This window comes from Impatiens glandulifera, chromosome 1 (assembly GCF_907164915.1).
Source record: "Impatiens glandulifera chromosome 1, dImpGla2.1, whole genome shotgun sequence".
NCBI classification, from domain to species: Eukaryota; Viridiplantae; Streptophyta; class Magnoliopsida; order Ericales; family Balsaminaceae; genus Impatiens; species Impatiens glandulifera.
This window is the reverse complement of record NC_061862.1, coordinates 161139533-161158992: the sequence shown is the minus strand read 5'-3', so window position 1 is coordinate 161158992 and position 19460 is coordinate 161139533. Positions and strand designations below refer to the sequence as shown.

General features: G+C 32.3%; 2 protein-coding genes across 3 annotated transcripts; both read left to right on the top strand.

Annotated features, from left to right (window-relative positions):
• Positions 1-204: 204 nt before the first annotated feature.
• LOC124918721 (homeobox-leucine zipper protein GLABRA 2-like) lies at positions 205-14417 on the top strand. Of its 2 annotated transcripts, none has more exons than XM_047458768.1 (12): positions 205-323; positions 421-644; positions 1490-1607; positions 1679-1861; positions 1937-2224; positions 2304-2402; positions 2476-2518; positions 12827-13005; positions 13141-13318; positions 13431-13705; positions 13783-13869; positions 13959-14417. In XM_047458768.1, the coding sequence occupies exons 1-12, from the start codon at positions 246-248 to the stop codon at positions 14379-14381; spliced, it is 2175 nt and encodes a 724-aa protein (XP_047314724.1). In that variant the 5' UTR covers positions 205-245; the 3' UTR covers positions 14382-14417. The 2 variants fall into 2 exon arrangements, with proteins under 2 accessions (XP_047314724.1, XP_047314725.1); XM_047458769.1 differs by having other exon boundaries at positions 211-323; positions 439-644.
• A 4180-nt stretch (positions 14418-18597) lies between these two features.
• On the top strand, positions 18598-19400 carry LOC124920510 (photosystem I reaction center subunit VI, chloroplastic-like). The gene is made up of 3 exons (XM_047461009.1): positions 18598-18774; positions 18859-18988; positions 19070-19400. The coding sequence occupies exons 1-3, from the start codon at positions 18647-18649 to the stop codon at positions 19247-19249; spliced, it is 438 nt and encodes a 145-aa protein (XP_047316965.1). The 5' UTR covers positions 18598-18646; the 3' UTR covers positions 19250-19400.
• Positions 19401-19460: the final 60 nt, after the last annotated feature.

The window sequence follows — 19460 nt, the reverse complement described above, 5'->3', positions numbered from 1 at the left end:
TTTTTATTGAATATATTTAAGGTAGTATTTGAAGCTGAAAATGCTGTTGGATTGAGTCTTGATAAAGTTAGTTGAGTCTCTCTCTTTCTTTCTATCTCTCTAATAAATCTAACGGTCAACCTCTACCAGTCCGTACTTTCGACTAATAAGTAAACTTGTTTTGTTTTTATGTCATTAACTCTCACTCTCTCTCTAGCTCTCTCTTTCTATTTCTCTGCATAAATTAAAAGGTCAAGCTTTTACCCATGGGAGTAGTAAACATGGCGAATCCTTTTCATGTCAACGATTTCTTTTCTAATTCTCCTGCTCTATCTCTAACCCTAGTAAATATTCTCAATTTCTAGCTAATTAACTTTTCTAAATCTTTAATATCATTTTATTCTTCATTAACTTTATAAAGATTTCTCTGAAAAAAAACAGGCAGGTATTTTCCGGCAGGGAACAGTTGCGGAAAAGGTTGATTTGTGCAATGGAGAGGAGCAGGCGGTTGAGATTATAAGCAGCGAGAATTCAGCGCCGGCTAGAACTCGGTCGGATGAGGATCCCGACGATAATGTCGACGGCGGCGACCAAACCAAGAACAAGAACAAGAGGAGGAAAAAGTATCATCGTCACACCGCCGACCAAATAAGAGAAATGGAAACGTAAGATAAGCTTTCTCTTCTCTTTCTTAAACTAAGATTTAAATAACTAATTATCTAATTGAAAATCATTTCTTTTCTTTATTAATTAAAATATTTTATATTTTATTATTATCAATATCCTTTTAATTTTTAAGTCATCCTATAAAAAAAAATCTCCATCTTCAAAATCATCCCAAATAGTCATTTTTTAAAGAAACATAATTATAGACCGAGTTGAACTGGACTTGACTCGGTTGAGTTATATTTGAATAAGTTCATGTGATATATTGTACTAGTTCCTAGATTAAGCCTTATCTATTTTTATAAGGAGGGATAGAGAGAACGACAATGAAACAACGATCGAAAAATAAGTTAAGATGGAAAAAGAAATTATAATCTAAAATGTTAGAAAAAAAGTAATGTTTGAATCAGAATAGACTCAATGTGGCCATGTTTAGGACATCATTTTATTTCTTTTAACTTTTTACAATTATATCTTCTCCGTAACATTTTAAATAAAAATATTAAATTTTTCTACTGGGCTTATATTTCCACAACTGTAGGTCATTATTCTTTTCTAAAGTAACTGCAGCCATATAAAATAATAAAATAAAATGAGATAATTATTAATAAATGTTCATCATGAGTCATGAGTCACTGTATTGTGGGCAAGAATCAAGATCCTCTGTGTTTGGTCCAACCGTAGGGTAGGGATCCTCTGCATTTGGTCCCACCGTAGGGTTGGGGGTGTCTATATAGTAGCTACATGAATGAAATTAATTATGAAGATTTGTTTTGTAGTATTGCTAATAAATAAATAAATAATAAATAAATTGATTTTTTACATAAAATTTGGTTGACAACAGGCTGTACAAAGAATCTCCTCATCCTGACGATAATCAGAGACAGCAACTGAGCAAGCAATTGGGCCTTTCTCCACAACAAGTCAAATTTTGGTTCCAAAATCGCAGAACCCAAATTAAGGTAATTTTTTTATATTTCATTTAATTTAATTAATTCAATTACAAAAAATAAATATATACATTCCTTGACAGTCCATACAGGAACGCAATGAGAATTCAATATTGAAAACTGAAATGGAAAAAATAAGGAAAGAAAACAATAGCCTTAGAGAAGCCATTAAAAAAGTTTGTTGCCCTAATTGTGGATTTGCTAAGGAGAAGGAGAAAAAGGAAGACCATCTAATTAGAATTGAAAATGCCCAACTCACAGCCGAGGTCCGTTACCGTTACAATTAAATAAATTAAACTTTCGTATCGAATTACCAACATTTTTCTTACTTTTATTTTCAGATTCAAAAGCTTCAAGCCGTTATTCAAAACGATATATCGGGCATGAATGATAGGTCGAGAGTTGTGAAACTTGTAAGCCAAGCAACGGAAGAGCTTATCACAATGGCAACCTTAGGAGAACCTCTATGGATGCGTAGCGTGGAAACAGGACGCGAAATACTAAATTATGATGAATACAAAATGAGGTTTCCTCCACCTTCCACTAAAACTCGTCATATTGAGGTTTCAAGGGAGACCGGAGTTGTATTCGCTGACATTACAATGTTGCTTAAATGTTTTCTCGACGTGGTGAGTCATTTAAACCTTTACATTTATTTCTTTTTTATTACTTTATATCATTTTTATTCATTCATTTCTCTATATATAGAATCATTGGAAAGAAATGTTTCCTTGCATAATATCAAAGGCAGACACTATTGATGTTGTTGAATTAGGACATCACAGGAATAATGGTGTTGTTCAGTTGGTAAGTGTACTATTGATTAAATATATGACAAGTTTGTTTGTTTCCGACATAATCTCATCTCTATATTATCCAGATGTTTGCAGAATTGCAAATGTTAACGCCGATAGTTCCAACAAGAGACACTGGTAAAAAAATGGTCAAAACCGAGAGTTAAAACTCTCGGTTTTGAGCCCATAACTTTCGGGATAGACTAAAATCCGAGAGTTAAGGTGACTGTCGCCATCCCTCGGTATTGACTCCGTCGTTAAAAAGAATAGTGTATTTACCGAAAGATGTCCTCTAGTTCTCGGGTTTTCTTCAATGAGAAAAACCGAGAGTTATTAGCATAACCTTCGGTTTTTCCTTCGAAGAAAAACCGAGAGTTAATGGCATAACCTTCGGTTTTTCCTTCGAAGAAAAACCGAGAGTTAATGGCATAACCTTCGGTTTTTCCTTTGAAGAAAAACCGAGGGTTATTAGCATAACCTTCGGTTTTTCCTTTGAAGAAAAACCGAGGGTTATTAGCATAACCTTCGGTTTTTCCTTTGAAGAAAAACCGAGGGTTATTAGCATAACCTTCGGTTTTTCCTTTGAAGAAAAACCGAGAGTAATGAGCTTAACCTTCGGTTTTTTCCTTTGAAGAAAAACCGATAGTTATTATCATAACCTTCGGTTTTTCCCTTTAAAGAAAAACCGAGAGTTATTAGCTTAACCTTCGCTTTTTCCTTTAAAGAAAAACCGAAAGCTTCCATTTAACTTTCGGTTTTTCTTTTAAAAATTTACAAAATAGCCGTACTGATTTGTGCTAAATCGAAACCGCATACCGAAACCAAAACCTGTTCAGCCAGCCAAACCAATCAATTCATAAAACAAAATCATCATTCCAAAATTCTCCAATCAATCATCCCAAAAACAAGTTTTACATTAAACCATTAAACATATTCAATCAATTCATATAGTCGAAACGTCTTAGAACTAGCTAGCTGGTGGGGGAGGCGGCGGTTTATATTGCCGCATAAACACTTCAAAATTCTCTAATCTTGCATTCAATTCTAACCTTTCCTTCTCCTGTTTTGCACTTTCTCTATCCATTCGTGAAATCAATTCTACCTTTTCTCTTTGGATTTGATCAATCTTTTGTGTTTTTTCTTCATCCCTTTTCTTCAATTCCTCAAGCTCTATCGCCATTCTTTGATTCTCCTCAAACAATCGATCAGTGGCTCGTTGAGAATTGTTAGAACTCCGTCGATCCTGACGAAAGTGTGTGGGTCGGACGCCTGATCCCATACCGAATACTCCCCCGTGTTTTTGGGGTCCGAATACTCTCTCCGTCAACTCAAAGTCTGATATTTCTGGTTCGTTACTTAGAACTTCCTCCATCTCAACCTGCAAATTTGAAATAATTTGTCAATTATATAATAATTTATAAACTAGTTATAAGTAATTTAATTTAATTCAATTCACTTACAATTTTCTCTTGAACGCGGTCGTCCGGGACGGGAGTTGGGTTTTCTTTTGTCGGTTTTGGGGTACGGGTCCTCTTGAACACTTCAACGACCGATGGAGCCCGTCCCATTTCAATCGCCTGTTGAAAAAAAAATTATATAACTCGTAACAATGTTTATATTAAGTTATTATATAACTCATAACAATCTTACCAACTCTTCTTCAATTTGAGCAAACGGTCTACTTCCCGTATGATGCGGGAATTTCAGCTGCTGTCTGTTAGCCATATTTGTGCTACTATTTTTCTGAAATTCATATAAAAAAAATTGAAGTTAGAATAACTAATATCATATTTTATTTGAATTATGAAACCGTACCTTAAATTTCTCCGTAAAGAAATGGTTGCGACACACAAACTCCCAATCATCTCGATCGTAGTCTGGTGGAGGATTGGCAAGTACCGCGGCCTCGTCTCCTTTATGGATGCGGATATATTCCGTGTGCAAATCCGAGCGCCATCTATCCCATATCTGTCTGACGTGTCCCATTGCGGTCTTTCGAAAAGAATCAATAGGACCATTAGTAGCCTCGAACGGATCCTGAAAATAAAAACATTCAAATGTTTTAAAATAATTATTGAATGATCAATGTAGAATTATTTAATCTTTACCTTCGCAGCATTCCAAATGTAATCCAATTGGTCAGCACTTAATGCCTTCCACTTCAAAAGACGGTGCGAGACGGCTGAGGGATCCCGCACAACCGACCCCACATGTCTGGACCACCTTGTTCTTCCAACGTCAACACCTCCCGGCCTCCCATCTACCTCTCTAAAAGTGAGAGGAATCCTTGTCCCCGCTGGTCTCTTAGATAACGCAATATTCTTGTTTTTCCCTCGTCTCTTGCGGGCACAAGATTCTTCAAAATAGATTAAATTCATAATCAGATATGCGAATCAATTCAAACTATAACTAATAGTAAACAAGTTACCTGTCGATGATGGGTCGGGAGTCGATCCATGCTCCTCCTCTTCATCCACGTCCTGAGGGTCCTCGTGACCCTCGTCGTCAGCCTCATCGTACTCATCCCCCACATTAGCAAACGTACTCTCTACAAACTCTTCTGCCTCAGCAGCCTCAACATCCTCGTCTGCTGGGGGAGCAGTAGCTATCGGGACTACAGCAATAGGTGGTGCATCTCTAGTAGACGATTCTCGGAGCCTCAAGTTTTCTGATTGTGCAATGAGGTTCTGGTAGGGCTTTAAGAGTTTGCTGGGTGTTTTCCTCATACTCCACCAAGGTTCTTTACTACCTTTAGACATTCTTAATGCATACACCATTAATAAATGAGCGACTAATTGAAATAAAGTAGTAATAAGAAATAATATATAGTAAAAAACCGATAAGATAATCTACCTAATTAATCTGATCTATATATTTGTAAACCGCGGTTTTATTTTTGTCACAATCTTCCAACCGGGTCGGGCTGACATATCAAGGGCGTAGAAGACTTGTTTTGCTTGACTCGCCAATATATACGGGTCTTGACTTTGGGTTTTTAAAAATCGGTTTACATTTATACTTACGAAGCCATATTTATCCACTTTCACTCCTAGTTCCCCCGAGTGTGTATCAAACCACTTACACTTGAATAAAACAACTCGTTTGTGAGAAAAATATTGCACTTCGATTATATCTGTTAAAACTCCGTAGTATGACATAGTTTCGGAACCATTGAACCCTTCAACAACCACCCCACTATTTTGAGTTGTCAAACCTTCGTCGTGTTTTTCTGTACAGAATTTGTATCCGTTTACTTTACACCAAACATACATAGACGAGTACATACTTGGACCTTCTCCTAAGATCTTGAGGTCTCTTGATATGTCGTTAAATTCGGTTAATTGAGCAACCTATACATACATTTACCCGACATGTAGTTGTTAAAATAAATATAAAGAGTTAGAATATATGGTTTATAATGAACTCACTCTATGTTTGAAATATGCGGCAAACGTTTCTCCACGAGAGTCGTTGTTATTGCAATACTGCATGTAATCTCTGCAAATAGATCGAATATTAAATAGCATACTTTTTAATGCTAATTAATAACAGCAACATAGAATCTTACATGTAAAAAGGTTCAGCTTCGGGGCAATTTTTCAAAATGTATGAATGAGCTGTCACTCGATCGATATAATCCAAGTTGTATATTTTTCCGTTAGAAAGGTCTTCCAACGATGAAAATATAGAAATGCCCGAGATTTCAGTTTGTGCATTTTCTTGCTCTTCTTCCTCCATATACCTTGCACATAAACTAATACTCTCATTTACAAGATAGCTCTCGCTTATAGAGGCTTCTGGGTGGTTATTATTCCGCAAATATCTTTTCATTGTACCCATGTAATGTTCAAACGGATACATCCATCGATACTGAACAGGTCCCCCAAGCAAAGCCTCAAATGACAAGTGAACCGGGAGATGCATCATGATGTCGAAAATTGACGGCGGAAAAATCATTTCAAATTTGCAGAGTGTCAATGTAATATCCATGTACAATTGTTCGAGGTCCGCTTGAATCAACTCTTTGAAACACAACAACCGAAAGAACCGAGACAAATTTACTAACGCATCATACACATTATCTGGAAGTAATCCACGGGTTGCTAAAGGAATAAGATATTCCAACAAAATGTGACAATCATGACTCTTTAATCCCGAAATCTTTTTCTCTTCTAAATTTACACAACCACTGATATTTGAGCAAAAACCATCAGGCAACTTGAGATCTTTCAAGAATTTCCAAAAACGTTTTTTATTATCGGATGTCAAAGTGAAAGGCGCTTCTGGATAATGAACCACTCCTTCATCATTTATAGGATGTAACCATGACTTTATGCCTAATAGTTGTAAGTCTTTTCGTGCTTTAGGACCATCCTTCGTCTTCTCTTTCACATTCATTATTGTTCCCAACACGCTATCACAAATATTTTTCTCAATATGCATCACATCCAAATTATGTCTCAATAATAATGATTTCCAATAAGGCAAGCGGAAGAAAATGCTCAATTTGTTCCAATTGTCTCCCCGCGTTTCATGATATATCTTGGTTTTCTTGCTTAGATCCGTACTAAGAATTATGTCTTCTAGGTCTCGTGCTTGCTCGTAACTTTCTTGACCCGTTAACAATCTAGGGGGCTCTCCATAATCAGTTCGACCATCAAACGACTCTTTATCCCTTCTGTATTTGTGCTTCGGTGGAAGGAAGCGTCTATGACCCATGTAACATTGTTTGGAACCATGAACCAATCGAAGAGATACTGTGTCGTTGTTACAACAAGGACAAGCAAATTTACCTTTCGTACTCCAGCCCGATAAATTTGCGTATGCTGGAAAGTCGTTAATGGTCCACAACAATGCCGCTCGCATGTTAAAGTATTGCGAGGTGTGTGCATCAAACGTTCTCACACCAGTTTCCCATAGTTCAGTCAACTCGTCGATCAATGGCTGGAGAAATATGTCAATCGCATCTCCCGGACTCTTTGGACCCGGAATTAACATAGATAAAATAAAATTGCTAGAATCCATGCAAGTAGAGGGTGACACATTATAAGGAACGAGAATAACCGGCCAAACACTATATGACTTTTTTCCATTTGCAAATGGTTGAAACCCATCGCTTGATAAACCTAGTCTTACGTTTCGAGATTCAGACGCAAAATCTTTATAATTTTCATCGAACGTTTTCCAGGTTAAGGAATCAGCGGGATGTCTCAACGTATCACTATCAACTCTTCCTTCTTTATGCCATCTCATCATTGGAGCCGTTTTTGAGGACATGTATAGTCTTTGCAGTCTTGGTATTAGAGGGAAATATCTCAACACCTTCTTTGGAATGAATTTTCCATTTTGCTTCTCTCGAACTGTCCCACTTGTTTGGTCGACTTTCCATCTTGAAAGACCACAAACTCTACAAGAATCTTCATTTATGTCGTCTTTCCAAAATAGCATACAGTTGTTCCTACATGCGTCTATCTTGTCATACTTAAGCCCGATATCAGTAATGAATTTTTTACTTTCGTAGTAGGAGTTTGGCAATTGAGCGTCAATCGGTAATATGTAGTCTTTAAGTAGACGCAACAACATATCGAACGAAGAATTTGTCCATTGACAGACATTCTTTATGTGAAGTAGTTTCAACAGTGCCGATGATTTCGTTATTCGAGCACCTTCATACAATGGTCGTTTGGAATCATCAAGCAATTTATAAAATCTCTGCGCATCTTCGACTGGTTCATGGTTGTTCGGGACATCATTAACGTTAGAGAACATATCGTTTATGAAATTGTGCATATAACGTTCTTCATTGACCTCTTCGTTAACTGTATTATTCGTTTCCGTTCTCGGATCGTTGAATTCTGGTACGTCATCCTCTGACCGATCATCATCATCATCATCATCATCGTAGTCATCGCCATCTTCATCGACATCTTCATTAACCACTTGAGTAGTACGTCTTTTTTCTCCATGACAATACCAGTACTCATAATGCACATTTATTCCATAAATGATGAGGTGAGTCTTCACTTCGTCTATTTCCATAAACGGGGTGTTCAAACATTTCACGCAAGGACATTTCACTTTTTGTCGGGATGTACTCCTAACAGCAAACTCGAGGAATTTGTCAACACCTTCCTCGTAATCTGGATGATCTCGACGTAAGGTCATCCAGCTTTTATCGGGTACTTCCATATTTCTAATAAAATGGAAAAAAACCCGCATTATTAATTACTTAAATTTGTCTAAATTAATTAGGCTTACATAATGTTAACATAATCGCTACCTAATCTATCATTATTCCAAAAGAATTCAACATTAATCTAACATTTTCTAACTAAAATTTCACCTAAACAAACAATAATAATCAAATCATTCAAATAATGGCACTAACCTAAATCAACAGTAATCAATTCATTCACAAACCTAAATCTAACAAAATATAACATAAATCAAACCTAACATAAATCAAAATTAAATCTAACCTAAATCTAACATGAAAATCCAACATAATTCTGACCAAATCTAACCTCAATCTAACATACATAAACCTAAATTGAACTAATCAAAATTAACCTAAAATCCAAATAAAACCTAAATCAAACTCAAATTAAACAAATATCAAATCAAACCTAAATGAAACTCAAACCAATCCAATCTCATATCAAACTTAAAATCAATTTAATTCATACCAAACTCAAATCAAACTCAAACCAATTCAATCTCAAGTCAAACCTAAATAAAACTCAAACCAATCCAATCTCAAATCAAACTGAAATCAAACTAAACTCAATAAAACCTAAAATCAAATTCATCAAACCAAAATCTAACCTAAATCAAACCTAAAACTAACCTAAATCAAACTCCAATCAAAACAAAAAATCATCATATCTAACAAATTAGATAAATCAAACTATATAAATCAACCTAACCAAATATTCATTAAATTAACCTAAATCAAACCTAAAATCCAACAAAAATCATACCAAATCTAACATAAATCTACATATATTCATCTAATTCATACCTAATCTAACATATAAATCATACCTAATTTAACAAAATCACAATATATTCATCTAATTCATATCTAATCTAACATATAAAACATACTTAATCTAACATATATTATTATAAATCAAACATATAAACCCTAAACGAATTTCAACTAACCTTGTAGGCGGCTGTAGGTGGAGGATCGACGGTGAGACGACGAGTTGACGGCTGGAAGAGAAGGATGAGGCGCAACGGCGATCTATCTGGATCTTCAATCGGCGTCGTCGTCTTCAAACGGCTGGGAGGCGTTGACGTCGGTCTTCAATCGGCGTGGGAGGAGGCGTCTTCAATCGATGGAGGCTTGGCCGGCGTCGTCTTCAATCGGGGGAGGCTTGGGCGGCGTCGTCGTCAGAAGCTCCGTCGGACGGCTAAATGCGGGAGGCGGCGCGGGCGAAATAAGGGGAAAGAAAGAAATCGGGGGAAAGAAAGCGGGGAAAAGAAGAAGAGAAAAAAGAGGGCTTTATTTTTTTAATAAGGTAATTACCGAAAGTTTATATAAGAACTTTCGGTTTTGGTCATTACCGAAAGTTTTATGATTAAACTTTCGGTTTTTGATCAATTGATTAATTCCGAGAGTTAATCATAAAACTCTCGGTTTTTTATTTCCCTATTTCCGAGAGATTTGTATATCTCTCTCGGTTTTAATGGTTGTTTCCGAAAGATATATATTTAACTTTCGGTTTTACAAACTCACAATTTGTTAATTTTTTTGGTTTTCACTTTCTAATAAGCTCGAACAACATTAATTTAACAAATTTTAAATCCCCAAAACATTTCTCAATCCATATAATCAAACATTACACAATTACATAGAATAATCAAACATAAACATTCATATACACTTCTCTATATGATCAACCACATTCATTAACATTTTAACATTAAACACAAACTAAAATTTTAAAATAAAACACACACTTGATAATATTAGTTAGGAGTCTAGATTAAAAAGTAAAAAACCAATTAATCTAACAAATTGTGAAATTGTAATTCCGAGAGTTAATGCTATAACTTTCGGTTTTGATGGGTATTTCCGAAAGTTATACCATTAACTCTCGGAATTACCATTTCACAAATTGTTAGATTAATTGATTTATAATCTTCTAATGACCTTTAACATCATAAATTGAACACATTTGATAACCTTAAAACATTAGACAATCCATATGATCAAACGTTATACACATTAATGTGATCATCAAACACAAACATATATATATATATATGCACACTTCTTTATATAATCAAACACAATCATAAACATTTTAACATTAACACATAATCTAAAATTTTCAAACACAACACACAATTGATTAGATTATTTAGGAGTCTAGATTAGTAGGTGAAAAACCAATTAAAATAACAAATTATGAAGTGATAACACCGAAAGTTTTCTATATAACTTTCGGTTTTGAAGTGTATTTCCGAAAGTTCTATATAAACCTCTCGGTCCTAACCTTCGGTTTTTACCCTTCCCCATACTTAGAAAAAAATCTGATTTTTTTAATGTAGGGTCAAAACCGAAGGTTTATTTGAAAACCTTCGGTTTTTACCCTTCCCCATACTTAGAAAAAATTCTGATTTTTTTAATGTAGGGTCAAAACCGAAGGTTTATTTGAAAACCTTCGGTTTTTACCCTCCCCCATACTTAGAAAAAATTCTGATTTTTTTAATGTAGGGTAAAAACCGAAGGTTTATTTGAAAACCTTCGGTTTTTACCCTTCCCCATACTTAGAAAAAAATCTGATTTTTTTAATGTAGGGTCAAAACCGAAGGTTTATTTGAAAACCTTCGGTTTTTACCCTTCCCCATACTTAGAAAAAATTCTGATTTTTTTAATGTAGGGTCAAAACCGAAGGTTTATTTGAAAACCTTCGGTTTTTACCCTCCCCCATACTTAGAAAAAATTCTGATTTTTTTAATGTAGGGTTAAAACCGAAGGTTTTCAAATAAACCTTCGGTTTTTACCCTATCTGATTTTTTTAATGTAGGGTAAAAACCGAAGGTTTATTTGAAAACCTTCGGTTTTTACCCTCCCCATACTTAGAAAAAAATCTGATTTTTTTAATGTAGGGTCAAAACCGAAGGTTTATTTGAAAACCTTCGGTTTGTACCTCAATATTTTTAAAACAAATGGGTCAAAACCGAAGGTTTTCAAATAAACTTTCGGTTTTGGCGATGCCGTTTTTTTTAAAAAAATATGAAAAGTCAACAAAAACATAATTAATTAATAAAACATATTAAACCAAATCAAACAAACATAATAACAATAATTCATAAATATTAAAACATAACTGTCATAAACCCATAATAAATCCATAATAAATCTACAAATTAATTATTAGATGGGGTGGAAGGAGCGGGTGGTTGATTCAGTCGACTCCTCAACAAGACAAGTTCTTGTTCGAGATTCTCTAATCTCTGAGACATTTCGGCCCGGTCCGCTTTGATTTCACTCAGCAAACGACCTCTTTCGGCATCCCTTAGTCGGATTTGTTCCATTTCCAGCGTCATCTTTCTGACCTCTTCCTCACGTGCCGCAATTTCTGATTGTGTTATCAGATTCTGGTAACACGGATGCAGTTTCTCCGGTGATGTACGCCAAAGTCTCTTCCATGTCGAATCATCACCCATATCCTAAATGCATTTCAGATATATGTATATATATATATATATTTTCATCAAACAAAATAACGTAAACTAACATAAATCTAGATCTATAATATATATATACAAACTTAAGAAAAATCGAAATCTTACAATAAACAAAACAAAAAAACCAAATCAAACAAATTACCTGAAGAGAGGAGAAGAACCCGCGGCTTGGAGGAGGCAGGCGGCGGCGGAGGCGGAAGAGAGAGAAAGGAGAGAAGCCGAATGAAAAAGAGAAGGGTTAGGGTTTGTATTTATAGAGGTTGAGGCCGAAGGTTTTCATAAAACTTTCGGTTTTGATATAAGTCAAAACCGAGGGTTTATTATAAAACCTTCGGAAAAACCAATTTCAAAAATTTGATTTTTTTTTAATGAGCAAAACCGAAGGTTCTTTGTAAAACTTTCGGAAATGAAATTATCAAAAAAGGCAAAACCGAAGGGTCTTTGAATAACCTTCGCAATTAAAAAACCAAGGGATTTCAAAACCGAAGGTTTTTCCTAAAACTTTCGCAAATAACCCACACCCAACACTTAGAAATTTTTTGGGTTTTTTGGGAAGGTAAAAACCGAAAGTTCTTTGTAGAACTTTCGGTAATAATGAATAAACCCGAAGGTTTTACACCCCTCTCGGAATCTATTTTTAATAGCGAAAGATTTATTCCTCTCGGGAGTATTTAGGAGAGGTTTACAAAACCTTCGGGAAAAACCGTCGGTAAAGGTCCTTTTTTTACTAGTGAGAAGTGCGCTTTGTTAGACATTGCAAACAACTTAGTGCTGAGAAGTGGGTAATTGTCGATGTATCTATTGACAATACAATCGAGGACAATAATATTAATGATATTGCATCAGTTGTTAAATTTATTAAACGTCCATCCGGTTGCATTATTGAGGATAAATCTAATGGTTGTTGTAAGGTACGTATATATTCTAACATTTTGATTGCTCGCGAAATCTTTGTTTGAATTGTGTTACTTAATTTCTCCAAAAGAGAAACTAATACTTGTTGGCCGAACTAACAATATATATATAATGTTATTTTTTTTAATTAGGTGACTTGGGTAGAACATTTGGAATATTGCCAAAACATGTCGGTTCCTACAATGTATCGCCAAATAATTAACGACGGGACAGCTTTCGGTGCTAAGCGTTGGTTATCAACACTACAACAACAATGTGAGCGGCTCATTTATTTCATGGCCACTAACGTTCCCTCAAAAGATTCAAATGGTATATAATATTGCTTAATTATTTTTCTACCTTTAAAATTGACTTGATGATGATCAAGTCATGAGTTGAGGTTTAAACTAATAGGCATGGTTTAATGTTTTGAAACATATAGAAATTGCGACATTGACGGGTAGGAAAAGTATACTTAGATTGGCACATAGAATGTCACAAAAATTCTGTCGGGAGATTGGGGCATCAAATCTTCATAAATGGACCAAGTTGCCAAACACAAAAGAGGGAGACGAGATAAGGGTTTCTTATAGAAAGAACCTTAATGATCCCGAAGAACCTATAGGAGTGATCCTTTGCGCGGTTTCATCCGTATGGTTAAATGTTTCTCACATTGTTTTGGCTGATTTTCTAACAGATGCAAGCAGAAGACATGAGGTTAGTTTGTAATTTGTTTGGATTTCTTATTTGGGCAAACATAATATGACCTAAAATTGTATAATTTTGTTTAAAAGTGGGACATGATGTCAAATGGAAATCCAGCACAATCCTTAGCAAACTTGGCCAAGGGACAGGACCGAGGCAACTCGGTGACAATCCAAGTGAGTTCAAAACAAGATTCGATTAGATCCGATTTGAATAAATTAATAATAATTATGATATATTAATTGTAATATTGGCATGCATGCAGAAATTAATAAGATCAGAAAAAGGAAAGGAGAAAAGGATACTACAAGATAGGTCATCCAACGCGTGTGAATCCCTGGTGGTATACGCTGCGTTGGACGTGGCCACCCTGCAATCGGCGATGCAGCAGGGTGGCGAAGAGTCTGGGGCGGGCGTGGCGATGCTGCCGTGTGGTTTTTGTATTCATCCGGATGGGATGGAATCAAGGCCGATGGTGATTACAAGATCCAAAGTAGAAGCTGGGGGGTGTTTTTTGACTCTGGCTTTCCAAGTTCTTGCCAGCAGTTGTCCAACAGATGAACTCAGTATAGAATCAGCTGTTGAATCTGTTACCGATCTTGTTTCATGTACCTTAACAAACATTAAGACAATCTTCAACTACTCTCAACCTCATGGATCATCACCACCTAATCTTCTATTTTTGTAAAACATTAATGAATCATCTTCTAATCTTTAAGGACCAGATGATGGGCTCTCTTTTTTTTTCTATTTAAAATGTATGATTATATATTAACCCTTAATGTAAGATACTAGTTAGACTAAAGAAGGTTCATATAAATAGGGATCATTGACTAGGGTGTCATGTTTTCTAAAACATAGAAGAAGAAAAAAAAAAGGTATTATTATACAGGATAATTAATAGTGTTTGGATTTAATTTTGGTTTGAAAAATGAATTAATTATTAATAATTGAAATAAGGAATTTCTTATAGAAAATTAAATTACAAAATAATATCAATAAAAAAAGAATAAATGAAAATCTAAATGTTAAATAATATAACAATTTGCAATAATGAACATTTGAATTAAAAAAATTTAACAATTTTATAAAAAATTTAGAGTAACTTCAAAGATTAATAAATTGATGAAGTAGAGTAAGACGAACTAACCAATAAAATTGTGTCGTAAGAATTTCTATCATACAAAATATTTTGAGGCACATTGAAATTTGTTTTTAACCGATAGTTGATAAGTAACGCATAAAATGTCTTATCAATTGATAATTCACCATTTCCAGTGTTACTTATGTAATATTGGTTAAATAAATTGTTATTTCACCTCATTATGGTTTGAATGTATATGAGAGAAATTAAAAAAAATTATGGAATATACATGGATGATGGCTTATGACAACCTGAAATATCAGTTTGAGTGTCTCTTTAATAAAATAAAATAAAATAAAATAAAAATTACCTTCAAATTTTGTAACTTCATTTCATTTACGGTTAAAAATGGGATAACAAAGACTCGAGAAATTTGATAAAATGGGATAACAAAGACTCGAGAAATTTTATCACAACAGACCATTAGAGAGTATTAACAACAAATGATCCATCAACACCTTATAATATTATTCGGAATATAAAAATTGGGATAAAAAATATGATTCGAGTAAATAAGATGCCGCATCAAATAAAACACGACACCAACTAAAATTTGAGTGCTGAAAAAAAAACGAAAATCTCTAATAAAAGTAATTGTAAAAAGAAAAATATATTTTTACAGATTTTTTAAAAGAAAATCTTAATTAGTTGATGAGGTTAATAATTAAGAATAGAATGTAAGATCAATTTTAAGTTTGTAACATATAATATATATAGGTTGTGTTTGTTAGATAGTATTAAACTGTAGGTATAGAAAATAATAATACCAATAGTAAATTTAGTTAATTGTTTGGTTAATTATTTTATATAAACAGTGTTGGAAAGTCATATAATTTATACTTCAAACTTGTACCTAGTAGAACCTGTTACAAGCCTATATAAACAAATATATTCCATATTTACCCTTATACTTTTACTTTTATTATTTTCTTTATTTGAAAGCCCTATTTTTATATTTACCCTTATATTTTAATTATGTTTTTTTTCTTCCTATTTGATATGTTATTTACATTTTTGTAATTACAGTTTGGTGAATATATATAAAAAAAGTTAATATACTGATCATTTACTCCCTCAATTTCAAAAATGTTAAATTTTTGAAAAAAAAGTATTATATATAGATTCTATTAAAATATATATAATATTAAATAATTAAAAATTTAAATAAATTATTGGTGCTATAAAATATATAAAATAATTTAATATATTATGGTAATCTTATTAATGATGTGAGTAGTGTGAATAGTTTGATTCTCAATCATTTTCTTTATTAATTAAATATATTCTTAAATTAGGTAAATTAAAAATACTTATTACTAAGGTCTGATTTAATATATTGGTAAGAAAGTTGATTATTAAATAAGATTTAAAGAGTTTAAAAAATTTTCTTGAACAAAGAAATAAGAAAATTATAAATAATAAACAAAGTTTCAATATATTCAACATAAACAAAAGATGTACATTTATTAGCAACATTTTATAACATAACATAAAATATGTTTAAATAAAATAAAAAATAAAAAAACACATGAATGAAAAAAATAATAAAAAAATTAAAATTAAATAAATATTAATTTAAAAATTAAATTAAATATATATAAATATAAATGGTAAAATTGTCTTTTACATTTTATACAACATTTTTATACTACCAACCAAACACAAAATTATAAAATCTATACAATTTATAACTCTCTTATACTTTCAACCAAATACAAATAACATATATAATTTATACCTCTTAATACCCTTTTACAACTTAAACCCCTTACAATTAATACCTATATAATTAATATCATATAAAAAACGCTAACATAGTATATAACAAATTTAAAAAACATATAAAAAATTGGGGGTGCATTCAAATAGCTGCCATTGAATTGCAATCAAGTACAATTAATGGGCTGCAATTAATTGTTTCTACTCGTACGATTTCAAGACATTAAATTTGGTTTAAAAAAAGAAAAAAAAAGACATTAAGGCCTTTTTGATCTTTGGGTTATAAGGATATTATTTGGTTTTTTCTAAAAAAAACTGACCAAATTAGGATTGCTTATTTCAAGTTTTTTTTTTTTTTCAATTTTACCCTTTTAATTGTTTACTTATTTCTATCTTATCATCTCTCAAATCTCATTTTTCAACTAATTTATTATCAAATATCAGGGTTTTGTTTGATTTATGAGTTATTTGGATAAATTCTGGTTTTTTTACATAAAATTAATGTTATAAATATTTTTATTTAAATATATGTCACTTTATTTTTTAATATAATTATTTATTTAAACTATTTAAAATTTAAATGATATATTAGATAATATAGAATGTTATAATTTTATTTATATTTTAAACTTATTTATATTTAATATAGTTTTTTAAAATAAAATAATTTATTAATTTAATTTATATGAAAATAAATTTTATAATGTAATAAAATAATATAAGATATATATATATATATATTATTTTTTATAAATATAAAATAAAATATTTAAATAGGGATAATTTGAGTATTTTAATTAATAAAAGGTTGATTTAATGGATGATGGGATTGTTGGGTTTTGGGATAAAACCTGAGTTTTATTCCAAAGATCAAAAGAGGTCTTAGGTATTAAATGTGGTATTAAATGTGGTTTTGTGAGAGACAAAGTTTATTGAACTAATTTTTATAAGTCTAATAATTGATTTTCAAATATAACTTAATATTTTTATACTATAAAAATGAAAAACAAATTTTGCCATTTGTTGCTTTGCAAACATGTGAGACAAAGAGGACACACGAGAAATAATCCGTAGAAGTGACAACAAAGCAAATAATACTAGCTAAAGATTATTTATTAATACAATATATAATAGAATAAATTATTTGAAAACAACTTTAAAAAAAATTATATATTAAATTTTACTTGAAAATATATACAATGGTTAGTATCTGTCGTGACTTGTGAGGACAATACAATTTTTAATAACAAAAATATTTGTTGAAAACTGTGAGTATCTAAAATAGTACTAATACCTAATCTATTCTCAAATATAAATTTAAAATCTTATTAAATGATTATTATTATATAGTTTTAATAGTATGGATATTAATAATATTTATAATAAATTATTTATTAATCTTAACTTGATCTCTTAGTATTATTTCAATTTTCTTTTTATTTCCATCACTTTCAGTTTAGGAATATTTGTGTACACTATTATACCTACTCTCTAAAAAAAAAATCTTAATAAATTATATAAACAAATATTTTAATATAATATATATATATATATATATTGTAAAATATTAAAAATTTATATTATTACAAATAAATAAACTTAAAATATTTATAAAAATATAAAAAATAAATAAATATATTTAGTTAAATTTATTAATGTTCTAAACAAAATCGCAATGAAATTAAGAATCAAGACAGGAGACACAAATATTATATCTCATCATTTTTTATTAACTACCAACCAAACCTTAAAAACATTGTGTAACAAAACAATTCAAATAAAAAATCACGTGAATTGTTGTTCTCTCCCTAACAAGTGTTACTAAAATAATAAATACATTGGAATGGGAAAATAAGTTTATTTATAAATACGTTTAAACTACGACTATTTTTAATATTTAATAATTTATTTATATAGTTTATAGATAAGCTTATCAACTCTCTACACGTGGCGTCAATTTTATGGATCTCCAAATCGTCTCCAATTCAGAATCATAACCGTCTTGCCACGTGGCACTAAAAAATCCGACATTCAAAACTGCACAAAAATGATCTGATATCAGTTTATCAGTTGGTAAAGAGAAAAAGATCATGGCTTCTCTTGCAACATTCGCCGCCATTCAACCCGCCGCCGTCAAAGGCCTCGCCGGTAGCTCCATCGCCGGAACTAAACTCCATCTCAAGCCATGCCGCCAGACTGTTAGAACCACCAGCAAAAGGTATTTTGATTCTAGGGTTTCTTCTATTCTACTGATTTATGTTGAAAAAACAAACTTTAATCTTTTCAATTGATGAATTTGAAGGGCTGGAGCTGTTGTTGTAGCTAAGTATGGTGAGAAAAGTGTTTACTTTGATTTGGAAGATTTGGCAAACACCACTGGCCAATGGGATGTATATGGGTCAGATGCACCATCACCATATAACCCACTTCAGGTGAACTTTCAAAATCTTAAACCAAATTGATTTCCATTAGAACAGAGTATATAAGAATTTCGATTTGTCATTTGATTGCAGAGCAAATTCTTTGAGACATTTGCAGCTCCTTTCACAAAGAGAGGATTGTTATTGAAATTCTTGATCATTGGAGGCGGTTCCACGCTAGCTTATGTTAGCGCTACCGCATCCCCGGATGATTTGCCAATCAAGAAGGGTCCTCAACTCCCTCCTAAGCTTGGACCTCGTGGAAAAATCTAAGCCATTTATCTTGGTATTTTCCTTCTCTTGATCCATCATGTTTGATGTTCTTGTTAATTTGTATCTTATTGTGTTGAATTACATGTACTTATGAATGATATGCTGTTAACTATTGAGCAAAGTATATATAAACTTGTTTGGTTGTTGATTATCTCAATTTCTTCTGTTTATTTAAATTCTATTTTCATAAATAGCATCAACAAACAAAACT